This window comes from Cimex lectularius, unplaced genomic scaffold (genome assembly GCF_000648675.2).
Source record: "Cimex lectularius strain Harlan isolate CLEC.00 unplaced genomic scaffold, Clec_2.1 scaffold154, whole genome shotgun sequence".
NCBI lineage: Eukaryota > Metazoa > Arthropoda > Insecta > Hemiptera > Cimicidae > Cimex > Cimex lectularius.
Genome location: NW_019392807.1, coordinates 93,648 through 114,982, shown reverse-complemented (window position 1 = coordinate 114,982; position 21,335 = coordinate 93,648). Strand labels below are relative to the sequence as shown.

The 21,335-nt window shown below is 29.3% G+C and overlaps 1 protein-coding gene across 1 annotated transcript in view; it reads left to right on the top strand.

Moving 5' to 3' along the window:
* Positions 1–20,890, top strand: part of LOC106664765 (putative mediator of RNA polymerase II transcription subunit 26) — a 42,034-nt gene extending 21,144 nt beyond the window's left edge. The window contains exons 19-20 of the mRNA XM_014390752.2: positions 8,951–9,198; positions 20,438–20,890. Coding sequence (XP_014246238.2) covers positions 8,951–9,198; positions 20,438–20,838 — 649 coding nt within the window. The 3' untranslated portion in view covers positions 20,839–20,890. The remainder of the gene's footprint in view (positions 1–8,950; positions 9,199–20,437) is intronic.
* The last annotated feature ends 445 nt before the right edge of the window (positions 20,891–21,335 follow it).

Genomic DNA, 21,335 nt, shown 5'->3' with positions numbered 1-21,335 from the left:
TAGGTAAATTTGTAAATTATAAACAGTTACTAGTTGTTTTTACTCACAGTTAGTAAAATAAGTCTGCATACACTTGTTGGCTTTCGTCAGGAATATTCCTTCCAGCATTTTGTTTCTAGGAAGCAAGCTAACTTGTGAATTTTGATTTTGCCCGGTGTTATGAATACCGCCAGAAATTGGCTGATTTCTGAATTAAGTATGACGTGATTATTTCAATTACGAGTTGTGCGTTGGAAGTGTTTCCACTCGACAGCAGTGCCTCCCCACAAGAATCCTGATGTGTTGATAACAAGATCTATGGACAATGGCATATCTTGCTTTTTACACAACGAATTAGGATTTTATTGGGTTTTTATTTTAACACATAATTTGTGTCGGGGATTATGGTGACAAGTTTGTCACTATATTTTGTTGAAGAATAAATAATTCAGTTTTCTTCAGAAAATAAAGGCAGTCGAAGAAAATAGATTATCTTAAGATCTTCTTCCATTTTACAATGGACTTTTATCATATTTTCATAACTTACTTCTAATAATAATTGAGGTTTTAGATAGATTTCTAAATGTTTCACTGTTATAAATAATTTATGAGTGTTTATGCTTGCATGCATGACTTTCAATTTAAAAATGTTATAGAATTTTCAATATCTTGAAGAATGTTCAGATGTTCAGGAGCAATTCAATAAGCTCAATTAGCAATAAGCTCAAATCTGGACATGATGTACATATATATATGATGCACACATTTACAAAGTTGAGTTACTTATTGCAGTCAACTGGCAATTCTATCTTTTGCAATTTACAATAAATTACCAGAAGGCCTTGAGAATCACCCATCACGGGTGTTAACAGAACGGGGACAGACCTCAATCTTATTTGTCCAGCCACCGAGGTTGGGCTGTGAGTGCTGTCAACAGCTATGTCAGCACCCAGCACACTCAGTTCCTAGATCCAAAACCTCTCTCGTTCATTCTTAAATACATCCTTTCTTATTTACATACCATTCATACAATTAGGGTGGTGGAGTACTCGATATTCCTCCATTATCCTTTACAACTAAACTTAATTGAGAGTCAATGGTCACAATAGTCGACTATTGGCCCTCTCACTCCACACTTTCAAGACAATAAATACATTCACTCTCAACACACAGTTCAGGAAACTATTAGTATATCAGTACTTTATACAATGAAATCAGAACAAGGAATCCAGATACTCATTTCAAGCATGATTCTCACTTCGGGTGGCACTCCTACACACTCTATTTAGAGCCAAGGAATTGCCTGCAGTCATCAAACAACCTTTTATCTACATGCCAGACACATACTCATGCTTTGGCCCAAAAGTGTCAACTTGGCCTATTCTTAATCGGGTGAGTCAGGTCCTTTGAGGACCACCTATTGACAGTGCCCTTGATATGCGAGAGCATCTCTGCCAACCTGGCTCATTGACGCTTCCACCTTCTTTTAATCATGCTATACTTAATATTTGTAAATGTTAAGCCTGTATTAGTTTTGTATAGAAAAATGGATATTAATTTTTTTTATTAAATGATGTAAAATTGAGATTTGTGTATGCAAAATAAGTTTGACCACACCTTCGGTTCAATTACTTTTCAACAACATCAAAACATTCTTAACTCCTTTTATTTTCAAATTTAGTTAATAATACTTGAGAATCAATCATACAATCATCGGTTGAAATTAGGAGGTTGCTAGTGCAACATCGTTATTTTGGAAAATGGTTATGTAAAATTGCAAAACTTGTTCGCAAAAGTCAGTCAACTGTACAAGCAATCATCCAGAAGTAAAGACACTTTGGAAAATAAGCATCTCTTGGGGCGGCCAAAGAAATTAGAGAGACCTCACGAAAGAATAATTCTTCAATGTGTCAATTGTGAGTCTTCTATTCATGCCCCTGGAGATCTTCAAAGGGATTATGGCATTCATGTAACACCTCGAACGGTTTGTAATATTATTAAAAAATGTGGTCTTAGCGCACGATCTGCCCATAAAAAGCCCTTCTTCAGTTAAAAGAAAAAGAGAGTTGAAATTGCAAAATTGTAATTTTTAAGACAGTGTAATTTTTTTAGAATTATTAATTAGTAATTTATTTAGAAATCGTGAGATGCAGTCTGGTGTGATTTAGGTTTCAGAAAAACGTTTTCTTTATTGTGCCAACATTTCGATCTTTATTGAGGTCATCTTCAGGGCTCAAAGTGTTTGACTTCTGTATAATTGTGCCATTCTTGCGTGTTGTGTCCAGAGTGGCATTGAGATTTTTCTGGCACTCTCGACATGACACGCAAGAATGACACAATTACACAGAAGACAAACACTTTGAGCCCTGAAGATGATCTCAATAAAGATCGAAACGTTGGCACGATAAAGAAAATGTTTTTCTGAAACCTACATCACACCAGACTGCATCTCACGATTTCTAAATAAATATCGATTAACGGTCACTAATCACCACATGTAATTTTTAGTGATGAGTCAAAATTTGTGTGCGGCAGTGAAGCAGTGGAGGGACAACGATATGGGGTGTATGGTATCATAAGGGGTTGTTAGATTGAAAATTATGGAGGGCATCACATACCAATATTATAATGGAGGCATATGGTACCATTTTTCAGATACGTGCTGAGTGAGACATTAATAAAAAAATATTATTTATCATATATGGAAATAGTAGAAATAAAATCAAAATCAAAATATACTCACAAAAAATTAACATTCGTTTCTTTAAAGTAAACAAACCAAATTCAATTATTTGAAATAAAAATAGAAAAATCTCAATAAAATGATCATACAAAAAGAAACAAAAATTTTTTTTGCCAATCTGTTAACTGTTTGATTGTATAAAAAGTAGATGCCACGACTGCTCTCAATCTACTACTTGTTATGGCAAGAGCAACCCTAGTTTCTCTAACTATTTATTAGGCAAATGAACTATTACCTTTTTATATAATAAAAACAAAAATAAAATCTTGTTGACTTAACAAATTTAAACAAATACAAAATAAGATTTTTTAAAATAAATTGTTTGTTTGAAAATAAAATAAATTTGTTTTATTGTTAATAATAAACTAATTTGAAAATTACAATTTAAAAAAGAAAAACCGTGTAAAATATAATATAACACACAATTCAATAAATGCACAATATAATGAAGGAGGCCTTACTGATTATTAATTTCACAAGTTAACTAATTTTGCCAAAAGTTTTACATTGTATGCAGACTTTTTTGTTACGTGTTTCATTAATAACTTTCACGTTATCATTTAGGTTTTAGGAACAATTTAAAGAAAAGTTTTGCATGTAAATTCAATTTATTGTTTAACATTACAGTAAACTCTCGTTATCCGCAGGGTTATACCAAGCACCACAGCGGATAACAAGTAACACCTCGGATTTCTGACTTAAAAACATTTTCTTCTATCTGCATACCAATCAAACACTTTCTGTATTACGTTTTCCTAAAGTCAAGTATGAACTTATGTACACTTTTTTTTAATAAGATAACATAGTTTATCCCATGCAGAACAATATATACATACATACATCAACAGGTATCCATGACATCGAAACAAATGAGAAAAAATTATCAGGGGCCTAAAAAAAGATAACATAAAAAATAAAAAAATAATTAAATTCTACAGTTAGAAGTAGTTAGTGATGATTCAGCGAAGTTTGCTCTTTCAGCTTTCTCAAAGACATTGTTATAGGAGGCTGCTTTGTCTGGCTTTTCAACCGCTGGACAAATTGTTGGAGAGGGTTCATTGCTTGAGTTAGCAGTTGTGCTACGTTGATGGATCCAATTCCATTATTGGATCATATTCTGTGATTTTGTCTTTCAACTTTTTGAATTGAAAGATTTCTCCAAATTTTTTTTATTGTCCATTCCTGTTTTCTTCTATTTTATCCTCTTCTGTCATCGATCTCCTCTAGAACTTATTTAGGAGGGCAACGACGGATGAATGAAAGCGTGGATAACAAGAGTCTATTTTTTATGAAAATTATTTTCCTGACACTTTTTTTTTACCATTGATTTAAACCTCAGCATGATGTACTGAAATTGTATGCAAACTTTTTTTTACTAACTGTATATTAGTTTAAAGAATAAAAATTGATGCATCTATTAAATAACAATTTGTTAATTACAACTATGAATTTATGACATGAAAGAAGACATTAATTTGCAATTTGCGAAACATCCGTTTACAAATAAGTTCACCAAAATTTGAAAAAAATCCATTGATAAAATTTTGATTTAGTATTAATATTAAACTCATCCTTCTGTAACATATTATATCACATATTGCAGTGTTCATTATGTTGCTGACGATCATTTGACATTTTCAAGATATTTTGTTTAAATATTTTATTACAGTTCTACCATGTGCAATATTTGCCCAGATTCTCTTGGTGAATTGAAATTTACTAAAACGATAATGTTTACCAATTAAAAAAAAAAATCATTGCACTTTTCTTAATCGACAATTTCATTAGCGTTGTTAGCTCAAGTAACTTTATTACAATTTTAAATATCATTCAATAGTTTGTTTATCCTGTATTTGATTTAATATATCTTTGATGAAAAATGTCCAATTGGTTATTTTTTAGATATGCAGATACAGATAAAATAATGAAACTAAATTTTAAGAAAAAATCAAACTTATAAGTTCGATTAGAATTAGACCTAGTTTTACATTATTATATTTATTGAAAAACACCTAAACTTTTGTGCTGATTAATTCTGAATTCTAATTTTATAATTAATGTCTAACACGCTATATCCAATGGAGTCTAATACCATAACAAATACTATTTGGTGAGCTTTGTATATTTTATGCAGTATGTCATATATTTATTTATTTTTTTATTGAACAAAAACAGTTTGATTTATTACAATGAAATATGTCTTGATTCAAAGCTTGACAATTATTCCAAACACACAACAATCCATTTAAAAAAAGAAAAACTTCATTAACTAACCAATTGCTAGCCATCTTAGTGCTTGCTCTAGAATTAGTTTATGAGCTTGAAAAGTTATGGCCCTGTATTTATTACTTTGTCACGCAATCATTATTGAAAAAAAATTTAAAAATTTAAATTTTCTACATTGTGTTTATATATGTGTATGAAGTTGAAGTTAATTCTATAATAAGTGGCTAATTCCAAAAGTGAAATAATTATGCAAATTATTACCAAAAAAAAAAGACCATCCAAGTTTGAAACATTTCATCGCATTTTACATATAAAAAATGATCAATTGTAGAACCGCATGTAAGAATAAGTGTATGTAGGTAACAGAAGAAAAAAACTTGCAATTACAATATTCATTTGTTTTGTGCTTTCCGCCTGTAGTTACCATGTTATTTTTATTTTATTTTTAAAATTTATTCGGCCTGTTTAAGTTTGTTGTTGTGGTTTTCTGAATTGTGAAAAAGATATTTTACACCAAGAGACTTTGATTTTTTTGCTGTTCTTCAGCAAGCTTTTCCTTCCGTTAGTTTTAACTCTCGGCTTATAGACCCTGCAGTCGGGCTATCAAGCATCATTTCTCTGGCTAATATTTAAGAAAAAATAATCAGTTCTAATTTGAATTTTGAAAAGTAGTTTTAATCGATTAAGTAACTAAAATGAAATTTATGTGTACACTACTCAGAATAAAAACAAAACTGTCATTCTTGAAATAATTACACGGTTGAAAATTTTTTAATAAATTTAAATTGTTTCGAGATGGTAACCCCCTTGACCATACGATTAGAGCGTCAAACTGGTATTGCCACAGGGCTGAGTTCGAATTCTGCCACTGCTCTTTGAAGTTTATTCGAGATAAATTTGGAAAAATTTGAAAGTTCCGTCCCATCATTGACGTCATATAAGTTGGACTTGATTGTGATAGGAATTACTTGACTATTATTTTAAGCCAAATGCAGTCTATAGCGATTATAATTACATCTTATATTACTAGTGTAGCATAAATTTTTTAGGTACAGATTTTTATATACTAGTTTTTCTGTGTACTGATGATTTTTTTTTTTGGGGGGGGAGTTCAATTTTATTCTACACTTTCAAGCATAGCAAACAGTTTTTCACCCTTTAAAATTTTAAGCAAATGGTAAATACATTGTGCTATCTCCCATGCGGTTTTTTTCTTTAATAAATAATTTATAATTGCATTTTATATTTTGCAATTTGTTTTAATTATCCTTGGCTTGAGAAAACCTTTTGTGCTTGATCTTTATCACTTGTGTACACACCAAAACTATATTATATTGAGCAACGAACACATCAATGTGATGGGGTCAATACAACTTCGCATTTAAAAGTATAAATAACTTTTATAAACATTTTTATCCATTTTAGATATGTTTTTCTAATTTTATACTGAAATGAAACAGTAAATTAAGGTTTTTTCTGGCATTCCTGAATTAACTAATTATTTATTAATGACAGTGAATTTTGTTTTATTAAAAAATTATAGTAAAAAAATTGTGAAAGATAGTTATCAAAGGGCAGAAATGTTTTCAGTTGTGTTTTTTATCTATTTATTTTAAGTAGTTAATTTGCGAATTGGAAAATCTGTCAGATAGTACTGAAATTGAGATAATTTTTCACAATTACATATCATAGCTTACTTTTATTTTTGAAAATAAAATCATCATCATAACATATGGAATGTCATGTTAAATTTGAATCCTTACTGCATGTTCTAATATGATACAGAACTTCTGATCCATGTGCACATTTAATTTTCTTTTCATATCCATAAGCTCTCAATTGAATAATTTTTGCTACTTCAAATTTATGTAGTTGATTTTGAAGCCTGTTTCTATACATGCATGAAGCTTAAAATTGCTATCTCTTTTTGTGTGTTGTTTATTTATTATACTTTGTATTTAATGGAAATTATTTTTTTATAAAAATACATTGAAATACAAAATGGTTGGACACGTTTGTTTTCTTCTTTTTAAATAATCTGATAACATTATACTTCTATATACTCATGAATTTTGTTGTATTGATTGCAACGTAACATTGTGATCAGTATTGACAAATAAATTTCATGCCTTACAACAGACAATTCATTTGTTCATTATCACAGTAGGTGAGCCAGATTATTTCAAATCTCTCACATTGTCAATCAGAATTTTTTTCCTTTGAACTAAATAGAAGAGGAAAAATCGTTATCTTTGTATAAGCACTTATATTTTTTTATATATTTATATTAGCCTGATATATTACTTTGTTTTTAAATTTTAAGCTAACAACTGAAAAGTTTCAATGAGCATTCTATTATTTTTCAAGAAACTGTTAGAGAAAGAAATTGTGATTTTTTTCATTCCGTTAAATGCATCTTTTTTTTATTTTTTTATTATCGATTCTCATCCTTTTTGACAGTTTCTATTGAGTCCAACTTGCAATAATAGCCTATTAGTCTTTAGGAGAGTGAAACGTTTATTTATTTGTATAAAAATTGAGTCAGAAACTGCAACGGTTTTCTACTACTGTATCTGTGTACATATGTTACTTCTAAAATTTAATCTCCTGGTTTTTTTTTCATAATTACATAATCAGGCAGATTTTAATTGCAATTGGTCTTTAAATAGTCACAATTTTATTTCATTGTTATTTTTTTTTTAATTTACTTTCTATGCAAAAATAATGTTATGATTGTAATATGATTTTCTATGAATGTGCTTTTTTTAATTTTGTTTCAAAATGACATTGTAACAGTCTCGATTAACAAAACCTTTTTTTTTTTCAATTGAATTTTTAACGGCAAATATAAACTTAGGTAAAAAATATAAATTTTCATTAAAATAATTGGACTTTTTTTATTAATTACATGCACCAATTAAACTATGACAAAAACACAATTTAAAATTAAACTATACACTAAAACAAAATACCAAGGTTTTTTTTTTTTTTTTTTTTTATAAAAACCTAAGTGGAGTGAAATCATTCACAATGCTTTTTTCATGTTGAAAATACACAGAAAATTCACCTCAATTATTTATATAATTTTCATTGGTAGAAAATATATTTGTATTTTGTAATGATCAATAAAAATTATTATATTTATACAGTACATTTTTCATAAACAATTAAGTCCAAATGTATTTATCTTTTTCAAAAAAAAGTCTAATATCTTATGCGAGTCGCACAGTTTTCAAATGGCTAGAATAAACTTAATCTAAAACAAAATAAATTTAAATGTCATGCTTATATGCAAAGAATTGTATAAATTGTTGGTCACTCACGACAATCGAGCCTTTTATTTATTTATTATTGTTATTATTTAAATTGCCAATGGTTTTATGATGGAAGTCGCTGAAGTTATTTTTACATTAACAAAAAAAAACTTTATGCTTAATTCTTGCATACATCTTCATGACAGGAAATTTGGTTTTAGTATGCAAGAAAATGACAAATTTGTTGCATTAGCTGATGCAGTTAAATGTTATATAATAAATGTATGTGTCATATAAAAATATCTATTTTACTTTCTGGATTATTTGCCTACTTTAGATGATAAGAAATGTTTTAATGTAAATATTTATTATTCAACTGTCACTATTATTCAAGGTATAAAAATTTAAACATATTTAACAATCAATAAAATTAGAGGAAACTTGAGATTGAATATGTTGTTTAAAAAATATGAGCTAAAAAAATAACGAAAAATCATGAACAAAATGAGATTCTAAAGCTGAATAAGACATTTCCTCTGTTGATTAATAAGTTTTAGAGTATGTATAAGTAATAAATTTTCTTTTTGTATTAATCCTTGTGGATTAAAAGATATATTGAGAGAGAAGGGGTTTATTTGAAAATCGAATTAAATGTAGCATGATTTTAAAATATTGATGTCTTATAAATATTATTGTAGTTTTATAGTTGGTTGGTTTCATTTCTTGTAAATTGTGAATTGTTTTAAAGGTATGAAATGCGACGTTACAGTGACAGCTTAGACTTAAGAAGGAGAGATATTGGAAAGCACCATAAGCCACGATCTTGGCAGCCATCACCGTATGGTAGTGATGAGGAGGAAGATCAAATGAGTCGTGAACAGAAAAAAGCAAAAATTAAAGCAGAAATTGCCCGAAGAAGGCAGCAAATTGAAGAAAATGCCCGTCTGCATGAAGAACTCCTGAGATTAGCTCGATTGAGGGAAAGTGCAGAACTAGGTATACTAATTTCAATTTTATATGTTTGTACCCTTCAGTGTTTCCCTTGTACTCTAGTCTGTACCTGTGGTAAAAAGTTTCAAAATGTGGTTTAGATACCAAAAGGCAATTATACATGATTAAAAAATGGAAAAGTTTTTTTTGTTTTTTTTTTTTGCTGCCTGATGATAATTTTTTTTTAAAATATCATTACCAAACACACATACACAACATATTTAGTTTAAATCCACAATTATTTATACTTCTTTTGTAGTATTTTGTCTTATGTGTGGAATTGGAATGTCTTATTTTATGTTATTTATTTTGAATTACAATATTTTGTCTATGCTGTTCTAGTATGTTTAGTTTTGAACACTTTGTTTTTTTAGAATTTGAACTGTAATTTTCTACATAATAATTTTTATGGTTTATTACAGTGCATGCACACTACATATTGATAACGATGTTTTATTTAGTTTCATTTTGTTATAACACAATTTAGGAGAAGACATTTCTGTTTGGGTATTTTACATGCTTTTAGTACTAAACTGTTATATAATTTTGCATGGAAATATCTTGCCCTATTTTCAAGAAAAAAAACCCTTCTCGTTTAGAAAATAAAAATTTCAAGTTTTCCTTTTCTAGGGATTTTTAAAGTTGTACCAATGCAGGGCAAAAATTTGATCAATGTAATAATAATCCTTTAATTTTATTATGTCATATGCTAATTAGCTGAAGCAATTAGGATTAACAAAATTAATACTGTGAATGGAATTAAATAAATTTGATAAACTCACGTTTCTAATTCTCACATTAATTCTAACACTAACCTTACCTAACCTAACATGTCCCTAACTTTAGCCTCACCTAATCCACCCCTAAACCCAACATTGAAAAAATTGATAAAACTCATGCTTCTAACCATAACACTAATTCTGTCTAATGTAACTAACATGTCCCTAACTCTAACCTTAATCCTAACCTTACCTAACCTAACCTGACCCGCCCAAAACCCCTATTGAAAAAAAATTGATAAAACCCTTGGTTCTAACCCCAACACTAGTGCTAACACTAATCCTACATAACCTCACACATCCCTAACTCTAACCTGTTTCTAAACCCATCTAGCCTAGCCTAACCTGTCCCAAAATCTAACATTATTCCTAACCTTAACCTAAACCTAACCCTCATTGAAGAAAGAAGTGGTAAAACTCAAGCTTTTAATCATAACACTAATTTTATCTAACCTAAACTATCACGTCCCTAACCCCATCTAACCTAACTTAATCTCTCCCTAACCCCCATTTAAAAAATAATTAATAAAATTCACGCTTTTAACCCTAACCCTATCTTTTCTAACCCAACTTATTCATAACTCTAACCTTAATCCTCACCTTAACCTGTCTTTAACATCCATTGGAAAAAAATGATAAAACTCACGTTTCTAACCCTAACACTAACTATATCTAACCTTAATTCTAATCCTATCCCTACCTAACACTCTTGAAAACCTAAGGCACTTTCCAGTCAGTTCTCAGTTGTGTTTTGGATTATGATAGTGACAAACAAATTCGGAGATAAGTGAGAAAAAATCGTTTCATTTCATTATTTACTTTCACTTGTACCTAATAAATTTTTTATATGTGGACTATTCTAATAAACAGACAATATCCCATTCTTGAGCAGTGTCTGCACAATTACAAAGAATATAAAATTAATTTACAATTTACATCTACACAAGTATAAAGAATATGAAAAACTCCTGCTGCTAGTTTCAAGTTGTCAATCTACTAAAAACTGATTTTGAATTTATTGAAGGCCAGTAGCCACGTACTAAAAGCATTAAACAAACAAAAATATATTTTATTTGAGGTTAAATAAATTTGAACAGGTTCTTTCTTGGCAAATTATTACTCTGAAAGAAATTGTTTCCAGTATTCATTTATAGGCATGTGTTAGGCATTTCTATTAATAAAAATATATTAGATAGAATATTAAACTACATATATACAAAAATAGAATAGTAAATCTGAATTAATTTATATTAGTTTCACAAGTATGTCATTTTGCCATCATTAGTTTATTAAATGTTGGTATGGTATGGTATGGTAGAAAAGGATACTAGGAAGCGGGGTTTGCACTCCCCGGGCACTGCAGCCTTCTGGCTTATTGTACCTTCCCAGTTCCCTAGTTTAGTCAATAGACTCAATCCTTCTTCTCAGAAGCATCAAGTCATTGACTGTTATTGCTGCAATTTGGTTCCCTGTGTCTTTTTCGTACGCTAGGTTAAACCTCCATTGAGCTGTTGCTTCGCATTCAAAGANATCGGCACGGATCGCATAACACCTTGGATTTGGGCTGGAGAGTGGGACCAGGATAAGGTGTGGGGTGGGAAGAGGGGTAGGTGTTGGGTTTAGGATTAGGAGGTGTCAGGTCCAGCTCCTGTCCCTCCATACCCCTCTTTCCGTTTGTTAGTTAACAGGGTACACCCGCATAAGCTTCGTGAAGGTGGAAAGTCGGAGTTGGGTATTAGAGGCTATTGGAGGCGCATAGTACCCGTTCGTACCCCTTATTAAATGTTACCTTTACAATAACTTTATTTAAATTTTTGTATAATTTAATGCTAAAAAAATAATATATATTAAACACAAACAAACCTCTTCTCACATTTACCACATTATCTGTATGAAAGCATTTGTTTTATGGTTGTGTTCTAAGTTATATAAAATATTATTTATTTAGGTACAATTAAATGTTGCTGCTGTGAATTGTTTGTGTGTCTGTATATGTATGTATATATTTATGTGTAAAAGGCCAACTTCCATCACCAAGCTGGTGGACTTTCTTTTATCAAACACGGTGAAAAGTAGTTTACTGTGTGAGGAAAAAAGGTACTTTATTTATCAACTTGATATTTCGGTTTTTGATTTAACATTAAACAGGAATAATTTTTTACTGAACATTATCATATTTCATTACATTATTATGTATTTTAAATTATTTGATTGCAATCCTCTGATTTTTCTTGTAATATACAATACAATTTAAAAAATTATATTAAAAAAATTCAATGTTTAGTTGAAGAGGATTTTTATATTGGATCTCTACTGAAGAAATTGTGAATGTTTCTAAGTATTATGAATGACTGATTAATTTTATTAAACTAAAATACAGTAATACTTATATTAAACTGTTTCATGGAAAACACTTCCTAATATTTGCAATATGTTCCAAGAAAATATAAATTGTACAAAAAGTTTGTTAGATATTCACAAATTTCGTACTATACTTGCTATATTTATACATTATGTCCTCCTATGCTGAAAATTTATATTGATACACATGAACATAACAAGAAAACAATTCTATGTAAAATACAATTTTAAAGGATTTTAGTATCGGATAAGAAAAGAACTCATACCAATAAATTTGCAGCCTTTTCTGTAACAAATTTAATGTTATTTAGTTAAACTATATCCGGCTATTGCTGGATTAGATACATTAACATCCATACAAATACTAAGTCTAACAATTTAATATTTTTATAGATGATAATGTATCTAATCCAACAATAGCCTAGCTAGCCAGACAGAAAAAAAATTGTCTAAATTTTTTTATTAAGTTTGTTAATCGATTTTAATTAATTTTTTATTGGATTATTTTTGTATACAGCAAAGTTTAAAGCTAAATAGTAATAGTGCCTGCTTATGTCCAGGAAAGGATATTATATTTAATCAATTTTGTCAATTATTCACTTTGTTCAGTTGAATAATTCAAATCTTTCTTCCAGCGATGAAATGGTTGTATCAAAAATGAAACCCGACAAAGAGAACATTTTCAACCGTCGTATTTTGTGAGTACAAGAAAAGAAAAAACACCAATTGTACATTACAAACTTAGACACTATTTTAGTTCAAAACAAATTTTCATTTTAAACTGTACACCACACTTAAAAATTGTCCTGTAAAATTGCAATTTTTCCAAAATAGAGCTGATGTTTCTAGGCACTGTGTTTGTTCTTTCAGTTTGTGAAACTTTTGTCGTTTTGATTAAATAAAATTGTAAAAGGAAAAACAATTTCTGATCATCAAACTGTTCTTATTGTCTGCTATTTGCATGATAGATAAAATTTTCAATCTCTACCAAAAATTCACAAGTTGATCAATTAAAAATTTGCTTAATTTAATAGTAAAACATTACAATTAGCACATGTGATATCATTTTTGTGAATGTCAGAAGAAACAAAGCCACAATTTTTTATGTATCAAAAGTTTCATTTATTTTCATAGTAGGGCTATATTTGAATTATTTTTTGTACATTCTTATCAGTTTTGTTCTGTTCTTTTTAAATAGTAGTTGTTAAGCAATTTTACAAAAACTTATTGTCATGATTTTTTTACATCCATATTAATCAGTGGGGTCTTCTCATTATTCCTTGTGGCTGTTGAAGTGAAATGATTGTTACTCTGTCTGTATTTTTTTATTGTGTTGGAAAAGGGCTTGATTTCATTTATACAACCCCTGGAGGTTGATTGTATACACAGATCTAATGTTACAACGAATGTAGATGTAGGTGAATAAGTTCTAAATTTTGCATCTGGTTGTCAGACCAATGTTAAAATATATTTCTTTGCAGGTTTGTGAAATTAATAATAATTAATAAACAGTAAGGATTATAATTTAACTAAATTAATGTTATAATTGTACAAGCTGAATGTAATTGATTTAGATCTGGTTGTTTCTCCTGACTTTGCACTTCATTTTTTCTTGTAATATACACTTCATATAAAAAATATAAAAAAATAATAAAAAAATAAAATAAAATCACAACAACACCCTGAGATTTTTGTATTTTATGAGAACACCTGGTTTTAAGTAAGACAAAAAGGCTCAGTAGTACAAAACATTTTTTTTGTAAAATCCTGGGTATATTATGTTTAGCATTTCAAAGGTAGCAGAGGGTTGAACCTGTGACCAACCCTTTTTTTTTTAGATTGTTCCAAACATGTAGTTTTATAGTTACCCATCATCTTGGTCCACCCATCCTCCCTGATTTTAATGAAATCACCCAAACACAAAATGGTGAAATGCCGAAACACACCTGACTGTCAAAAATCAGTTAGGATAGGTAGACTGAGATTATAGGGAACTATCAACCTATAGATTTATAGGCAGACAACAGGAGAAAATCTCACAATTGTTCCAAACAGATCTGATTTGGTTAAGTTACAGACTGCCACTCGAGGGTTCGGATAGCTTTGATATTCATGTACTCACAATTGCATGTCGCCTCATGTGGTCGAGCATTTTATCATGCATAAAATACATTTCTCAGAGCCTAAAAAAGGCATAAAAGGCACTACATGATTGATCATTTCTACATTAAGACACTCAAGTTACCCCTTTGGTGGTTTGTCCTCCAGATTTTTTCCAGTCTCTTTCACAGCCACAATGTTAGGGACCTCTCTTGTCCCATGAATGAAGAGGATTTTTTTCCAATTATTCTATAGTCTTTGGTATTCCCTTGCAAATCTTACTTTCTGTACAGTATTCTGTGTTGAGAAGTTGGCCTTTCACAGACCTTCTTATTCTAAGGGTTGACTCTCTCAGTCTTATAACAGTTGCCATGGAAAGTTCTAGGAAAGAACTATTGCCCTGAACCCTATTGTGGCATATCAAACTGCCAAAAACTTGATCCATCAGACAATGGTTACAAATAAGCCCATTCAATGGGAATGTAGCCCAGGACAAAGGCACGTGAAAAAAATTATCGTCGCTAACTGGACACTGCAGGTTCTATAGGCATATAGACTTAGAGCAGTAGAAACAAGCCTGTGCAGATATTGCCAGGAAGAAGAGACAGTGGAACATATCCTCTGTTATTTAGGCTGAGATTCCTACTCTTGGAGAAGAAAAGACCTGAAGGATACACCATCCTTGAAAAAGCTTCGGGATATGTAAAAAGCCATAAGCTTACTGAGAAGCTGTAAACAACAATAAAGATGCACAGTAGACCATATTGGTCACATTGCTAGCTCTTACCCTAATCTTAATCTTAATCTTCTAACAGTTCACTCCAGGATTGTACCCTTTGTTGACAATCAAATTGTTGACATCAGAAGTTGAATTGTAGCTTCCAAATTGAATTTAAATAAAACGTTCATTTTTTGGGTGATTCTGGTATGGTAATTGTTTGCCTCGAGTGACTCGTATCTCTACTGTTTAGTGGTCCTTGAAACTAATAAATAATAAATGCCAAGATGGTTTAATGCAGTGATTTCTTCATAGAGAGTGATGATCCTGACTGATTCATGGCTTAAATTGCTCTGACTCAAGAAAAGTAATAATAAATAAAATAGAGAGAAATTACTACCCCAGAGGTAACAAAAGGCAAAAACTAATTAATAACGAACAAACCTCATGGTACAAATAATATTACGATAATTATAAACAAACCTTGTAAGGTATGACAATATTTTTGAGGAGTGTATTGTATATAAATTACTATTGTAAGAAAATTATTTTTTATGTAATAGTTGGAAAATGCGATATGATTATTATCAATGCTTTAATTAAATTTTCTTGTTATCAATTATTCTGGTATTAGCTTCAATATACCATTCTTAAAATTAATCAAATTATGGAAATGTAATGAAGTTTTGCAGCTAAAAAACATTTTCAAAATGTTTTTCTTTTACTAATTTTTCAACCTGATTAATTTTAAAGCATTTTCCTAACCAAAAATTAAATTAATGTATCAATCTATGGTTTAAATATAAAACTAATTGTTCAGTTTTGTCGGTGTAATATTGTAAAAAGTTCATAAACAAAGTTAAAAATATTTCAAGATTAGCCAAATTTGTTGATTTTTTTTTTCTATAAATCAGAAGGCCGAAGGATCTTTTGAAATCGATATTCAGTTGTTATATGAATTTTAGGCTAATGTTTTATGACATTATATGATGTAACATAACCTAGAACATTGTACTTATTATTGTATTTACTTCACTGATGCAATAAATAGTTTGTCTACCCTAAAAAAATTAACCTTTTCTAATTTATAACAAGAAATGAAAAATTAATAGTAAGATCAATATTTTCTAAACTTTATTAGTGGACATATTGATCAGCCTGATTGCTGTACATATCTCCAGTATCGATCGGTGTTTTGAATTGAATTTTGAATTCAAAATAATTGAAATCAGCCCTTAATATTATAATTCACCAGATTGACAAATATGAATTGTAATCCTTGAAAGCTTGCTGAAGGAGCTGAGTGTTGTCGTTTCTTTCAAATTGGCTTTATTCCTGATTTTTATACAAAATTAAAGGCAATGCATTGCTGATTAACATCCAGTTCATAGTGTTCGAGGATAGTTAGGCCAAAACAAATATTCAACTACTAATTGAACAAAAATAGTTTATGTAGAGGCTATTCAAGGAGCTTTGAAACTTTCAGCAAAAAAGTATAGTTATACTATATAGAAATATTAGTATTAGGAGGTTAGAGTATTGTTTTTTGTTTATTTGATCGTTATTCATTGCCTTAATGATTATGGGTATTCATAACTTTTTTATATATGCTTTTATATTTAAATTGCTAAAAATTGTCCTGGAATTTATGTACAACCTCCTAAGAATTATTATCAAAGGGAAATACCATTATTACCGATATTTTCATACAATATAACCAATATAAGGCAAAAGGAAAAAAATAGGCACCAAAATATTAAAAATAATGAGCCAAACATGCTCAATAGATTCCTCATTAAGTTTTCAAGACAAATATTTTTTTGTCCAACATGAATTTATGATGTCTTCTCTTCTTTTGTTCCTCTACGTTTCTTTTTTGAACTTTTCTACCAGTTTTTGTTTTGCATGAAAGCTTTCAGACTTGGTGACTCCTCAGTATTTTTATTATTTGTTGACTTAATCTGTCTATATTGTGCTTAGGAGTCAGGTTAAGAATTCTTAAGACTAAGGAGGGATCTGAAAGCTTTTAAAAGAAAACAGGCACAATAGATTTTCCTATACATTTTAAATATAATTACAATTTCATGAAAATTATTTCTGTGTTCAACAAGAAATTACAGTGTCTTCTCTTCTTTTGCTTCTTTACTTTTCTTTTTGGAACTTTTCCACCAGTTTTTGTTTTGTTTGAAAACTTTCAAACCTGGCCCCTTCTTAGTATTTTTATTATTTGTGTACTTAACCTGACTATTTTATGGCTAGGAGTCAGGTTAAGGTTTCTTATCTGTAAGGTGGAATCTGAAAGCTTTTTAAAAAAAACAGATACAATAGATTTTTCTATACATTTTAAATATTATAGTTTCATGAAAATTATTTCTGTGTTCAACAAGAAATTACAGTGTCTTCTCTTCTTTTGCTTCTTTACTTTTCTTTTTGGAACTTTTCCACCAGTTTTTGTTTTGTTTGAAAACTTTCAAACCTGGCCCCTTCTTAGTATTTTTATTATTTGTGTACTTAACCTGACTATTTTATGGCTAGGAGTCAGGTTAAGGTTTCTTATCTGTAAGGTGGAATCTGAAAGCTTTTAAAAAAACAGACACAATAGATTTTTCTATACATTTTAAATATTATATTTTCATGAAAATTATTCCTATGTTCCACATGAATTTATAGTGTCTTCTCTTCTTTTGCCCCATTACTTTTCTTATTGGAACTTTATATCAGTTTTTGTTTTGTTTGAAAGCTTTCAGACCTCTCCCTTCCTTAGTATTTCTATTATTTGTAGACTTAACCTGACTATTTTGTGCTTAGGAGTCAGGTTAAGATTTTATATGTGTATGGAAGGATCTAAAAGCTTTCAAAGAAAACAAAACCTAGTAGAAAAGTTCAAAAAAGAAAAGAATATGGAAATTATTGTAGGTTGCCAGGCCAAACTTTCAATCGTATTAGAACTGTGAGGTGTAATTATGCTGTTATAAAAATTTTTAATTTATGCTGTATAATTTTGACTAACTGTTTATAACACAGCCAGTTAATAATCTTAAATTCTTACACTTTCACACTACTCTTGTTAGCTTCTGCTTATTGCCTAGCATTATTTGTATTATTAATAAAACTGGTGAATATCTAACTAAAAAAAATTTATTTATCAGACCCCAAAACTGATGTGAATACTGTGCTTGTTCATGTAACATTTATGTTTTGTTTTTTGTAAGAAATAAAAATAAGTTATTTATGTCTATAATTCTAGATGTAGATCACAGTTGTGGTCCGATATCCATTGGATCACAATCCTTAACTACATCTAGAATTAAAACCTGCTGGTCGATAACTACATTCATTCTAATTATGCTTATAATTTATATCAAAATCACATCGTATTCTCAGATAATTTATAAAGGTTGTAACTGTTTTTTTAATGTAGTAAATATGATTTAATTTAGCAATATAACATATTCAGGGTGATCGAAAATATATTTTACAAAAGGAGAAAAGCGCCATTCAATTTTCAAGTTTTCCTGCAGTATGAACACAATTGACTAAAAAAAACCTTTCTGATAAAAAGTCAGGATTTATAGCTAAAGTTTAAAGTATTTGCCAAACAATTTTAAAATAATAAGTCCAGGCTAGGGATCATGGTGGCAAAGTGACGGCTTCTTCTGATGCACTTTACCTTGAAGTTTCTTTCCCGAATGAACAAGAGTATATTTCCTGGATAAAAAGCTTCTTTGAAATCATGTATAAAACCTTTGATTTAAGACAGTAATATTCATAATAATGTCTAAATTTACTGGAGGACTGGCAAATTGCAGTCATAATAGCGTGTTTAATTGCTCATTCTCTTTAGAATTGTCCATATGTCATTTCAAGGATAAATAATATTTCTTATAATATAGGTTTTTTATTTTTAATATAAACTGACACAAGTGCACCACATTTTTCCTTATTTTCCAGTGCAGTAAAAAATAATTATGAAATGATTTGAACTTTTAAATTTGTTTTTACACACCTACACTGTCAGATAGTTCATTATATGAATTTTGAATGTGTAAAACAATCTGTAAATGACTTTTCAACATTTTATCTTTAGTTTTTTGTGATTTTCTTAATTAATTTGTTTGAATTAACACTTTTTTTTTTAATTTGTTATCTGTAACAAATAATAGTGTGTTCATTTTACCAGAGTATTCTACAAGGATTGATAGTACATTGGCGTATCAGCCAATGGGACTTCCATTTTGAAGAGAACTGACTACGGAAAACCAACTTATTTATACAATGCAACAAGGACATTAAATAAAGTAATTTCTAATATAATTAACTTTTTGAAATACTGCTTTCACCATTGAGATAATTTTAAACAACAATGAGAATAAAAAATGCCTATTTATTGGTTATCTAGTCCTGTTTTCTTTTTTCTTTGAAGAATATAGGACATAAGAATTTTTAAAAAATCTAATAATCACTTCTGAGAACCCTTTTTGCACATTTTACCTAAAATAACCCTTGCTTTTCTTCTTTTTTACAATATATTGCTTGGTAAATTTGAGACAATCACCCTGTATACAACACAAATATTTAATTATATATTCAAAATATTTTATGACATCCCATGAGCATGACTACTTAAAAATTTTAGCCTAGCCTATTATTTTAAAAAGAAGTACCATTTATAAATATGTATGTTTGGCTAAATTAGTAAAAAAGTACTTCCAGTTTTATTATTATTTTAATTAATTAATTTTTTTATCAATAAAAAATATGATATAATCAATAAATAAATGGACTATTCTGTTTTTTGTTAAAAATAATAGAATCAATAAAATACATTGATGTCAATTGCTGAAAAACTGCCAAATTACTTTTGGCTTAAGTTGTTGTCATTTTGTTTTATAAAATTTAAATTTTCTCAATAAGAATTACTTTATTTTTATTTACACATTAGCACAGAATTACAGGGAAATTCAATTGAGAAGACTTCATCATCATCTTCAATGAGTATTATTGTTATTATTATTAAAAATCCTACCTGAAACTTGTTTTGACTTGTTTTATATGTTTAAGATATTATCATTAGTATTTTATAATTTGATATTATTTAGTTAGTATTTACCAAGTCGTAAAGTCAAAATAATGAGAATATTGAATGAGAAAAAAAATTAAAACTATTTTATTTCACGTGTACACATCATTTTGTATTTCAATACCCGCTGAATGTTCTTAAAATTTCATTAACCTAAGTTAATTATTTTTCAAGTATTTAGAATTATTTTAATACGTTTTTTTACAGGTTATGCACCCTTGGGAAACGCTCCTCCTATTACTGGTGATTATGCGATGTCTAGTGTCCTAAAGTCGATAGACGATCTTATCGGAAGGGAAAATATCGGCGACTACACGTCGCATAGAACAGCCGAAGACCGTTCTATGGATAGAATAGCATCAACGTTCCGTACCGATGACTATACATCTGGTGTCTATGAAAGGCTTACTGATTTCTCTCCAATCACTGATTACAGTACACCTCATGCTATGCCATTACTTCCAGATATGCCTACACGATCTAGAAAACTCTTGGAAGATCTAGGATCATCACCAATCACCGAATCCGTACTTAGTATGCAACAAAAAAGTAAGTCTTTGCCTCTTTTTATATCAAAATTGAAGCATTTAATTTTTTTATGTTACTAATATATTATGCATTATAGATTATATGATTTTGAAATAACTGAATACTTTTAAGGTAGAAAATTATTATAATTTATTCTCAATAATGATGTTTTTATGTTTCAGCATTCTATTTTTTAATATATATATACATGTAATTTAAATTAAACAAAAAATGTGTGATTTTCAGCTAAAGCTCTTCTATAACTGAAAATGAAAATGAAGTCAGGTAATAACACACTTCATTGTAAAATAATTAAATTTACTGTTTTGAATGAGGCTCAGACCTCAAGCAAATTTTTTTGCCTTTTTTTACAATTTTTAAAATAATTTTATGTTCAAGAAATGCTAAGGTGAGCCTTTTTCAAAGATACTGGGAGAATTATATAAAAAAACTGAGCCATTATGTTGGGTACAACTCCTTCAATGCTCTTAACTTCAGAGCATATTATATTTTCTGATTTTTTTTTAACTTCATACTAAACATACTTTATCAATGGATCACGATTTTCACTTCAAAC